We start from the raw sequence: 10,934 nt of genomic DNA, 5'->3' as shown, positions 1-10,934 counted from the left end.
TGCGTGCTGCTCTTTCTTACAAAAAGAAGTAACTTGGTACTAACCTGAAGCTTGTTAGTTTGGGTAGGAAAGACGATGATAAACCTGTTAAAGAAGGGAAATAATTTCATTCTGTTAGATTGCAGGATCTTTATTTATGCCTTAAACTTAACATTGCCGTGGCGTGGGTAGAGTGGTTCCTGCTGTTGGGGTTGCATAATCAAACACTCCATACTCAAACACACCAGTGTGACCTGCAGAGCACTGGGTCTTGCATCATTGTTTGAGAGTTGCCCTTGTTAGTCACACCACCACCTCCTTAAACAGTAACAGAGTCAGAACTGGTTAACACACCAACTTCATAGCAGCCCCAACGGCTGATCAAGTGACTCCCTCCCACTGCAAACAGCATCAGCCTAACCTGTGCAGGTGAAGATTCTTTTCCACGTAAAAAAAACCAAAACAAAACATGGGTTATCCTGGTGTATACAACCTTCTAAGCAGCTAAACTTCAGCTCACTAACTAAAAACTTCCTAAACTTTCTGCCTGGCTTAAAAAACACAAGCTTGTTGGGTCCTTCTATGGGGCTGCATCCTCCCTTCCTAGGTGCACCTTCCTCTGCTCCTTCCCAGGCTGATTAAGAATGAGATTAACCATAAACCAAGTCTAAAAATACCCAATAACGGCACATGCTGGCACAGGCCCTAAGCTCCAGTCTAGTGACAACTAAATTTAACCTAACCTTGCCTCAGCTGAGCAGTGAGAAAGCAGCTGCCTTGGACTATGAAGCCTGGTTAGATAACAGAGCCAGCGTGCCCTGGAGGGAAACACGAGCTCAAAGTCCTCAGGAGCAGTGAGCGTGTCTGGTCAATCTTTTCCCAAAAGTCACTCTGCTCATTACTGGCACCACAGCCAGGCTCAAAGCTTAAAATAGATCAAAGGTCCACACAGGGGGTGTCCAGGGAGCTCAGCCCTGTCCCTGGCGTGTGCTGTCTCACCTCCTCACCCCAGCCCAGCTGTGTTGGAAGGGAGTTTTGACCTAGAGGTCACAAAGTGATTCCTGTAACACTGTTGAAATTTTTTGGTCCTGCTGAAACTTTACTTATCACTGGGCAAGTACCCAGACAGCAAACAGCCCCTTGGTGTAGTAATGCTGATACCAGCCCAAAAAAACCACACCATGCAACTTAATGGAAAAAAACAAAGTAAAAAAACCAAAACCAAATAAAAAACCCAACAGCAACCAAAAAAACCCATAAAAAAAAAAAGAACAAGGAAAAACCCTAAGCTTACTACATCTCTGAAAACCCAGTTTCTCTGTTCCTTCAGCCACCATCCTCCTCAACTGCCCTTCTCAGCCCTTGGAAGGGGAATTAGGTTCCCCTTCTTCATTTCACAGTGAACAGGCTTTTCACCAAGCTGCTTAGAAACAAGATTTCAGCAGAAGTTCACCTCATCCCCACAGCTGCTTCCATACAATGAAAGACTCCATCGAGAGAGGGACCCTCCAAAATGAGAAGCTACAGATTTGACATCTCCAGAGGAGATACTCAGTCATTTTCTCTATGCAGGGTCCTCCTCCCTGCACAAACCATCATCCTGGCACAAGTGTCCCTGAGCAGCAGACAACTTGTGAAGGCAGGAAAGCAAGAGAGAAAAGCCTGAACTCCAGCTAAACAGTTCTGTGCAATTTGAGAGCTTGTGAAGTGACCAAGAAAAGTGAAGTCAGGGATGAGGATGTGGCTTCTGCTCGGCCTTCTTAACAGGACCAGTCTGTCCAAAGCCGCCATTACATGGTAACAAACCAAGGACTTGGACATCCCCAGTCATGTGAAACAAAGCATGTGTCAGCACAACCAAACCACCACTTCAGGTTACTACCTGCTAAGAGAAGGGACTTGAAAACACGAGACAGACTTCAAGCACAGGTTATCCCCATGTCCCAGGAGTAAGGCTGGGCAGGGTGCACCTCCTTCCCTGCAAACAGCCCTTGGAGTAACAAGGGGTTAAGTCTCTGTCCCTGAGCTGGGTAATCTGCCCGCCTGACCTTGTGCAAGGAGAGCAGCTCCTAGAGTGCAGAACCAGCTTCACCACTGGTGTAGTTCCACCTGGTGTTCAAGGAAGGAAGTAATTGATGCGCTGGGATACAGATTTACAGCCCTGAGCAGAGAAAAGCTTCTCCTCTTTGGGAACAAACACCATCATGCTGGCCACCTCGTGGAGAGCTGCCTCGGTGTATGGAAGTCCCCGGGCCAGGAAAGCATCCCGTGTGCAGAGCTTCACGTGGTGGTACTCCAAGGGCAGGAATGGCACAAAGAAATCAATCAGGTTCTCTTCCAGGAGGTGGCTGCGAGCGTAACTGTTCTCTGTAGCAAAAAGCAAGACCAAAAAAATCTTCAGAGTCTTCATCCAAGAGCTGGGAACCCTCTGTGAGGCAAGGCTCATCTCTTTGTGGGTTGGGGGGAGCTGTCTTGGCTCATCCAGCCGTAAGAGGTGGGAGAGAGAGACACCCATGTGTCAAGAGCTGGCCAGAACCTAGTCTGAACACGGAACACTACCATGGCTTGGCCATCTCAGGCCAAGAGAAGCCTGAATCCCCAGAAAAGCCTCGATACTTCCCTATGGACTGCCTGTCACAGCCTGGCCACTATCCAGGGCTGAGGGAGGCCAGAAGGATTCCCAGCCCCCTCCTTGTGTGCCTCGCTGCTGCAGCAGTGCTGTGCTCATGTTGGTGAAGGAAGGGGCCCATGCTGCAAACAACCCTGGTGGGTTGGAATAAAGGCTTGTTCCACAGCACACGTGCACTCGCGCAGCACAAGCGTAGAATTGTTTTTGTTGGAAAAGACCTTTAGGATCATCAAGTCCAACTGTTCACCCAGCACTGCCAAGGCCACCACTAAATCATGTCCCTCAGCACCACATCTACATGGCTTTTAAATCCCTCCAGGGATGGTGACTCCACCACTGCTCTGGGCAGCCTGTGCCAGGGCCTGACAACCCTCTGGGTGAAGAAATTGCTCCCCATATCCAATTTAAACCTCCCCTGGCAAGGGGATGGGACTGTGTAAAAAGGGCCTGAGCTGGCACAGAGCAGGTTTGTGGGCAGCCCGCCCACATCACTCCACAAGTGAGTCTGGCTCTTACCTGCAGGCTCCTGCAGCTCCATCCGCAGCCGCTGCTCCAGGAACTCAAAGGAGATCTCCTCCCGTGCCCGGCCGGCTCGCCAGAAGTCCAGGGCTACCTCATTGATGGTGTTGCCACCCAGGTTGCTGCAGACAGAAGGGAAGTTTCTCAGCTGTGCCCCCAGAGCTGAGAGCTGCCAACAGCCTCCCCTACAGACAGGCCTCAGCAATTCTGTTGGCAACGGAGGATGTGCCTTGTAGGATCAGCATATGAAACATTAGCAGAGGAACCAGCTTTCTCCCCAAAAAAGCCCCTTTCCGCAGCCATCTATCCAGCTATCTTCCATCCTGCCAGCCCAGACCCTGGGGCAGCTGTTTTCTCCCCCAGGGCAGGACCAGGAGCCAGTGGAATCCTCCATCAGTGCCCTGTCCTGGATGGGATGCCATCAACCTCGCAAGTGACACTTGGCCCCACACCAGACTATTTACAAGCTACCCTTGAAAGTCCAAGTCAGAGGACAGAGCACATGGCAGGAGTCCCACCAGATGTCAAAGTCCAGGGCAGGGATTCAAACAGCAGCCCAGGACTTGGCAGAGGGACAGAGCAGCACATTTCCCACCCCAGGACTCTGGACAACCCAACCATGGGGGCAGCACCATGGTGGGGGACATGAGGTCTGGACAGTCATTGAGGTTCCAAGGGCAGCTCCTCCCCTTGGAAAGCAGTTCAAGGCCAGGCAGCCCTCATGTGCTGGTGGGGGGTTTGCAACAGCCCCCAGGGTGTCCTGCCACCAGTGAGGTGGTGACACTGGGAACCAGCTGGCTGCAGGGCTGGTATAGGTGGGAGGCTCAGAGGCACTTTGGTCCCATTCCCCAGATGGGGGGAAGGCAAAATTAAAAAGCCACCACTGTTCCCTCTGCACTGGCTTGTGAGGGGAGAAAGCTTGTACTTATCTTGCTCCCAACTCAGCCCTCGTATGACTGAGGACAGCCAGTCAGTCCCACCCCATCCTCATCATCCAAACTTGGCCAAAGCTGCAGGACCAGGCTGGCGTCCAAAGGATCCCTGGGGCAAAGCCAGCCCTCCTACAAAAGATCTGTGTCACACTGCCACCAGCTGTGATGAAACCACCACAGATTACACACTGCTGCAGTTCAAGGCACCCTGCTCCCCTCTGCTTGGTGGCACGATGGGTTTGATGTCCCCCTGCCCCTGCCCAGCTTGCCACATAGGACACAAGGTCAGCTTGGCAGAGCCAGCAGCACATGCTCCCTGCCTGAGCAACAAGGGAGAATCTGCCCCCTCCACTGTGGCTCCTGCTGGAAGCCCAGCAGGGAGGACTGAAACGTGGTCAGCTCCACAAGCACCTGGCACAGGTACAGGTCCTCCATGGGCAGAGAAGCTTCCTTGGGGACCCATCAAGCTTGGAGGTGAAAGCAGTCTCCTGGATGGTGGGACATGGAGAAGGAATGCTCTGCACACTGCCAGCCTGTGGGAACACCTCTTGCCAGAGCCAAACTGAAGGCTGTAAATCCTAAATTGAAGGGGACCAAAGATGCTTGTCTCTCCTTGGCATTTCTCTCTGGCTACCTCAGGCATGTGCCTGTCTCCTGTCTGAGATGTCCCACTTCTCCCTCTGTGTGCATCCCCCCTGGGATAGCACTGGGGATGTGCAGATGCCAAAATCCTTCCCTCACTCTTGGTGGGAAAGCCACTAACCTCAACCACTAAACCACAAGGTGAGAGGATGCCAGATGAGCCCTCCCAGCACAGCAGACAGATAGCACCTCAGCCTGCAACCACGGCCAGGGAACTCCCCACCTCCTGCTCCCAATCTACAGTGTCACACCTTACAATAACTTCCCACAAAGACCAGCAGCCCCAGCTTTGCTCCCTGAGCATGGGACCTCCCTGCTCAGCTCTCCAGGGTACCGGGTGACACCACACTAGCTCTGACTCTCACTGGTTCCTTGTCTCAAAGGCTACACACCAGTTCAGGCTTCCCAGCTAAGCTGGACCTCAGCTCCTCCTGCAAATGCCCCATAGCCAGGGAGGATGCTGAGCATCAATAAGCAAAACTGACCAAGGAGGCAACCACCTCTTGGAGAAGCTAAACATCTCTTTCCCCTCTCACAGCCTGAGCACCTCATGTCACACACTTTAGGGGATAAATTCCATCACTTTCTTCCTCCCCATCCCTTTGGGGACCCAGAAATCACCTGAGGAAGAGGAAGATGGATCTCCGGTAATCCACCTGGCCCTTGTCATAGGGAACCATGAAAGGCTTGAGGGCATCCAGGAGGCCAAAATGGAGTTTCTCTGCCTCATCAAAGATGAACAAGGACTGCTTGCAGAGCTGCACAGTCTCACTTATCTGCTTCTTCAGCTGAGCCTGCAGAGCAGCAGAGAGGGGTGTGAGAAGCCCAGCAGCAGTCACTGCCACCTGGAGATTGGACCAGGGCTGAGCCTGGATTCACTTTCAGGATTAACCAGGGTTAAAACTCTGGCTGACAGCTAAGCACCGTGGGACAGCAGAGAACAGGAAAAGCAAAAGCAAGTAAATGTGTGGGTCAAGAGAAAGACAGTTTAATAAGCAAAGGAAAAAGGAAGAAGAAAGAAATCAAAGCAAATTATGCAAAGGCCATCACACCTACTACTGATACCCAGCCAGGCTCTGAGCCATGGCTTCCTGCCCCAAAACACCCTCCCCTCAGGTTTTACTGCTAAGCATGACATTTAATGGTATGGAATATCCCTCTGGTCAGTTGGAACCAGCTGTCTGGTGTGTATTCTTCTTGCACACCCCCAACGTACAACTCCAGGGGCAGCATGGGAGGAGAAAGCCTTGATGCTGTGCATGCCATAACACTGCTGTGTTCTCAACACTGTTCTGCTCACAACTCCCAAATGCTGTGAAGACAATGGACTGCATCCCAGGTAGACCCCACACCCTGGGCCATCCCCACAGCAACACTGTGTTGTTGGCTCTCACCTTGTACGAGTCCACGTACTTGTGATGGGGAAAGTGGAAGAGTGAGATGAAGAGCCTGACACACTCGCTCTTCAGCCCATCCCGGTACAGGTGACTGGCCAGCATCCGGGCCACAAAGTTCTTGCCAGTGCCAGACCAGCCATGGAAGGAGAGGACCAGAGGCTTCTCTGGCTGTGGGCTCTGCAGGAACCCTTGCACTGCCTGGATGACAACTTCTTTGGCCAAGTGCTGCCCATGGAGCTGCTCATTGAGGTCAGCTTCTAGCCCTGCAGGAAAGAGAGACCAAGAGCTCAGTTTTATCTTGCAAACCCAGCTGCTGCTGCAGGTGAGAGTAAGAGTAGAAAACGTGGCAGGCACTAAAACCACAGGGCCCTCCTGGTGGGGCTGCCTGTCTGCAAGGACATTACATATCTGGCATTAAAGCTGCAGGGTTAATGAGGCAGGCTGCCTGGACCCTGCCTGCACCGGCTGCAAAGAGACACAGATCTTCTTCTGACTTCTTCTTTCCTTTGGGAAGTGGAGGAGGTATTTGATGACTCCCTCACAAGCTCCCAGCAGTGGGTAGAGATACCAGACATCTCAGGGCCAGCAAAACAAAATGACACCTGCACAGGGCTCACACACAGCCCTCTGTGCTCCCCCCAGACCAGGGGCTGGATACTGGGCCAGTTTGGGTCCCACTTCATATGCCTGGGAGCCACTGGGTGGAGGCAGGGCTGGTGGCAAACAGGAGCAGACAAGCAAGCAAGCACAGCAAGGTGCAAACTCTCTTGCAGCCTCACAGCTACAAAGGAATCATGGGGAACAGAAATTAGCTCACCCCCTTGCCCTCCCCACCAGCTCAGCACCCTGCTCAGAAGTCCCCTTTACTTACACCGCTTGCCAAAATACACCTTTTTAAAAAGAAGAAAACCCCACAAACAAAAATGACAGAGAGAGAGACAGCAGACAAGCACTGGTTGAGGTCTCCCAAGTACAGCACAGCACCTACCTGTGATGTTGTTGACTACCCGGCAGTCTCCTGTCTGGCAGCACTTGCCGAAGCTGCAGTACCAGGCAGAGAGGATCTCCAGGTAATCCTGGCCCACCAGAGGCAAGCTCCAGCCTGGAAAAGGCAGTAGTCTGAGCTGAGAGGTGCCAGCAAATGCCTTTGTGTTTTGTGTGGGCATTCAGCTGAAGCCAGTTAAGGGCAGCCCTCTGCTCAGGTGCAGGGGATCAGCCAGGGCTGTGGGATGGGGAATCAGCACCCAATGGGCAGCAGCTGGTTCAGCTAACACCAAGACACGTGTTTGTGGCACCCCAGGGACTGCTGAGCAGGGAGGGGGATGCCCAGGGCAGCAACCCTGGGGGTGGGAGGACAGCACCCACAGGAGCTGGAGGGAGTGGGGGGTTTGAACCCCAGACATGGGCAAGGGAGAGAAAGGAGGAAGGTGCTTACCTGGCCTGGGACTGGACTCTTCCTCCTTCTCCTCCTCGCAGCCGTCGTGCCAAACCTTGCATGCCAGGTACTGCCAGTACTTCTTGGAGAGAGCACCCACAGCCCCCAGGTGCTTCTTCACGGCTTCGTACCTCGCTCTGCCCCACAGCTCCCCCTCCTCTTCCCAGGCCCCCCTCGGGGGTGTCCCTCGGCTGTCCCTGCCCCCCGAGCCCCCCAGCAGCAGCAGCAGCAGCAGGAGGCAGGAGCTCAGGCCCATGGCGGGGATCCCTGCGGCTGGGAGCGGACCCTGCCCGGCTCTGCCGAGTGTCTGGGCCTCCCCCTTCAGCCTCCGAGCCGTGATCTCACTTCCGGGCCCTGGGGAGGTGTCACCGCCTCGTCTGGACCCGGGGACACGCTCCGGGACCCGCCCGCCCCCCAGTGCCCAGCCCCCCGCTGCCCAACCCGGCCCCGACACGAACCCGGGCTGTGACCTACAAAACTTGGATGGGTTCTCCTCCCCAGGTCGTGCCGACCGTGGCTGGGAGGAAAGCGAGTGGCTCCTCTTCCAGCCGGGCTGGAGATGTCCTAGGAAGGTCCCCAGGGAAGCTCCACGGCACCGCTACCACCCTCCACCCCGGGCAAGCCTGCAGCACCAACACCGAATGGCAGGGAAGGCAAATAATCTGGTTTTGAAGCAGCCCAGCTGAAGTTTGGCTGCCACAAACGCAGTTGTTCATCGGGGCTGTTCCCGAGGGGATGCAAAAATAACAGGCACAAAGAACCACAGAATCACAGAATCCCAGGGGTTGGAAGGGACCTCGAAAGATCACCCAGTCCAACCCCCCTGCCAGAGCAGGGTCACCCAGAGCACATCACACAGCAACGTGTCCAGGGGGGTTTGAATGTGTCCAGCAAAGGAGACTCCACAACCTCTCTAGGCAGCCTGTCCCAGGGCTCTGTCACTCTCACAGGAAAGAAGTTCCTCCTGATATTCACATGGAACCTCCTGTGCTCCAGTTTGCACCCATTGCCCCTTGTCCTATCACTGGACATCACTGAACAAAGCCTGGCTCCTTCCTCCTGACACTCACCCTTAACATATTTGTAAATATTGATGAGGTCACCCCTCAGTCTCCTCCAAGCTCAAGAGACCCAGCTCCCTCAGCCTTTCCTCATCAGGGAGATGTTCCTCTCCCTTCATCATCTTTGTGGCTCTGCCCTGGACTCTTTCAAGCAGTTCCCTGTCCTTCTGGAACTGAGGGGCCCAGAACTGGACACAATACTCCAGATGTGGCCTCACCAAGGCAGAATAGAGGGGGAGGAGAACCTCCCTTGACCTACTAACCACCCCCTTTCTAATACACCCCAGGATGCCATTGGCCTTCTTGGCCACAAGGGCACGTGGCTGGCTCATGGTCATCCTTCTGTCCACCAGGACCCCCAGGTCCCTTTCTCCTGCACTGCTCTCCAGCAGGTCAGCCCCCAACCTGTTGTTCTTCCCCAGATGCAAGACTCAAAGGATGCAGGAGGCAGGGGGTGGGTCAGAGCAGCAGCACCGGGAGCTGCCCGGGGTGTTCCTGCTGCCTGCTCTGCCCTGAGCTCAGTTTAACCATCAGATCAAAGCTCTGGGATGGATGGGCTTGCTGCAGGACACCAGGTGTGTGTCATCCCTCATCAACCCCAAAAAGTGCTGCTTTATGCGTCAGTGCACCTTCACCCACCAGTACAGCTAGGACGGGCTCCACTCAAGCAGCCAGGAAAATAAATGCAGCACAGAATCACCATGGAATTTTTGTATGAGAACCGAAGCACAACTCACTACTACCACTAAGCTCACCACCAACCACTGGTTTTCTCCAACGAGCTGTAAAACCTCACCCGGGCAGGGAAGCAGCAAGCACAGTGGTTAGGGCTGGCTGCTCAGGCTTTGGCAGGAGATTCTAGGACCCCCTGCAAACCTTGATTTTGGAAACAGGCAGACTTCAACCCTCCACAGCACAACTGGTAAGTGCTGCCATGCTAAGGACACTAACTCAGCTGGGCAGGGGAGATGCAAAGTAGAGAAGCCTCTTATAACTTGCACTTTACCCTAAGCTGTCCCACTACTGGATTAGTGTAAGAGACTAACACCTCTACAAGTTACTGAGCAGCAGGACAAGTCCACCCACAACTGACCCTAACCGAGACGAGGACAAGATACTTTAGACACAGAAAGAATTTTAAGGCTATTACATATGCTTGGAAAAATAAAAATAAGGAGGATAACAAACACAATCCATCTAGCCTAGCAATTCACTTGTTTAAGTGGATGAGGAGCAGGATCCAGCACTGCCAAGGCATGGAGTGGAGCACATCACCATCTACAGGTGCCTATAGATACTACACATCAGCATGAAAAGACTAGTATTAGCCCAATTGCCCACTCCAGCTTCAAAAATAGTCAGGCTTAAACCTTAACACCAGTTCCAGTAACAGAACTAAACCCTGTATTTTATAAATCAATTAAAAAATCGAACTGACTGTAACCACAGCAAACTGCTACCAGCCTTTCTGAAAACTAGTTGGAGCATCTGAATTAAGAGCATTTCTACACATTTATGAAAAAACAAACCATCAGAGCTGTAACATGAAACTCTGCCCTCCCAGAAATAAATGCTTTAGCTGGAGAGAGCTTATAGAAAGGGACAGACTTCATAAAAAAATAGATGCTTCCATCTTTCAAAGGACAAAAATTTGAGAAAGTACATTCTGAAAGTTAAAACAACTGACTGGGCTCCATGGTACAGTGGCATAATTCCTGGGATATCAGCTGTGCTCAAACTCTGCATGTCATAAGAGCTGAAGGGGAAAACAGAGCAGTTGTTAATAACCTGCTAACTCTATACTCTCTTTGACCTGGCTCTGAGGTTAACAAGACACTGAAGTGAGAAAAAATCAAGAGAAAATGGATGGCTTTTCACCTCATGGCTGGTTATTCCAAAGCAGTCCTGATGAGCAGCAACCACATGATTAAAAATCCACGATCTCAGGTCCAGTCAGGTCTTACAGCGCAGGTGTTATCTGAAGAGAAAGAAAAAACAGCACCACAAGAATGCGGTTATGCCTGGCTTATTCAGCACCCCTAACAACTCTTGGAACAGCAAACACTCAAGAGGGAACATTGTAATCCAGGATTTTATACTACAGGCTAGATCCACAGGACAGGGAAATGCCCAGCATCCACCTTTTTATGGTTTTCAAAGCAATTCCTTCTGCACATCCATAGGTGAACTCTTGATAGAAGGTGGCAAGAGGGGAGTCTCTCTCCAGCAGGTCAATATAATACAGCCACAGATGAGCCTTGTAAATAAAACGTTCTAGAATGAATGATATTAAGGGAGTCCTTCCCCCTTCCTTTAGTTTTGTTCCCCACAAAGTCCTAT

At 52.4% G+C, this 10,934-nt stretch overlaps 1 protein-coding gene across 1 annotated transcript; it reads right to left on the bottom strand.

The window, feature by feature from the left end:
• Nucleotides 1-104: 104 nt before the first annotated feature.
• Nucleotides 105-7,804, bottom strand: TOR3A (torsin family 3 member A). Its single transcript, XM_051625805.1, has 6 exons — nucleotides 7,534-7,804; nucleotides 7,087-7,200; nucleotides 6,096-6,361; nucleotides 5,323-5,495; nucleotides 3,125-3,249; nucleotides 105-2,346 (listed from the first exon to the last, which is right to left on the bottom strand). The coding sequence occupies exons 1-6, from the start codon at nucleotides 7,787-7,789 to the stop codon at nucleotides 2,096-2,098; spliced, it is 1,185 nt and encodes a 394-aa protein (XP_051481765.1). The 5' UTR covers nucleotides 7,790-7,804; the 3' UTR covers nucleotides 105-2,095.
• Nucleotides 7,805-10,934: the final 3,130 nt, after the last annotated feature.

The sequence above is a fragment of the Apus apus genome, chromosome 7 (genome assembly GCF_020740795.1).
Source record: "Apus apus isolate bApuApu2 chromosome 7, bApuApu2.pri.cur, whole genome shotgun sequence".
NCBI classification, from domain to species: Eukaryota; Metazoa; Chordata; class Aves; order Apodiformes; family Apodidae; genus Apus; species Apus apus.
The sequence above is the reverse complement of the archived record's forward strand: the minus strand, read 5'-3'. Positions and strand labels throughout refer to the sequence as shown.

What these genes read in the sequence shown, in the direction of transcription:
- TOR3A (XM_051625805.1), bottom strand. Translation starts at nt 7,789, where the DNA reads ATGGGCCTGAGCTCCTGCCTCCTGCTGCTGCTGCTGCTGCTGGGGGGC. An exon ending in AGAGTCCAGTCCCAGGCCAG is followed by an intron (nt 7,201 to 7,533) that starts GTAAGCACCTTC and finishes TGCCTTTTCCAG; the next exon opens with GCTGGAGCTTGCCTCTGGTG. An exon ending in TCCATCTTCCTCTTCCTCAG is followed by an intron (nt 3,250 to 5,322) that starts GTGATTTCTGGG and finishes TTCTGTCTGCAG; the next exon opens with CAACCTGGGTGGCAACACCA.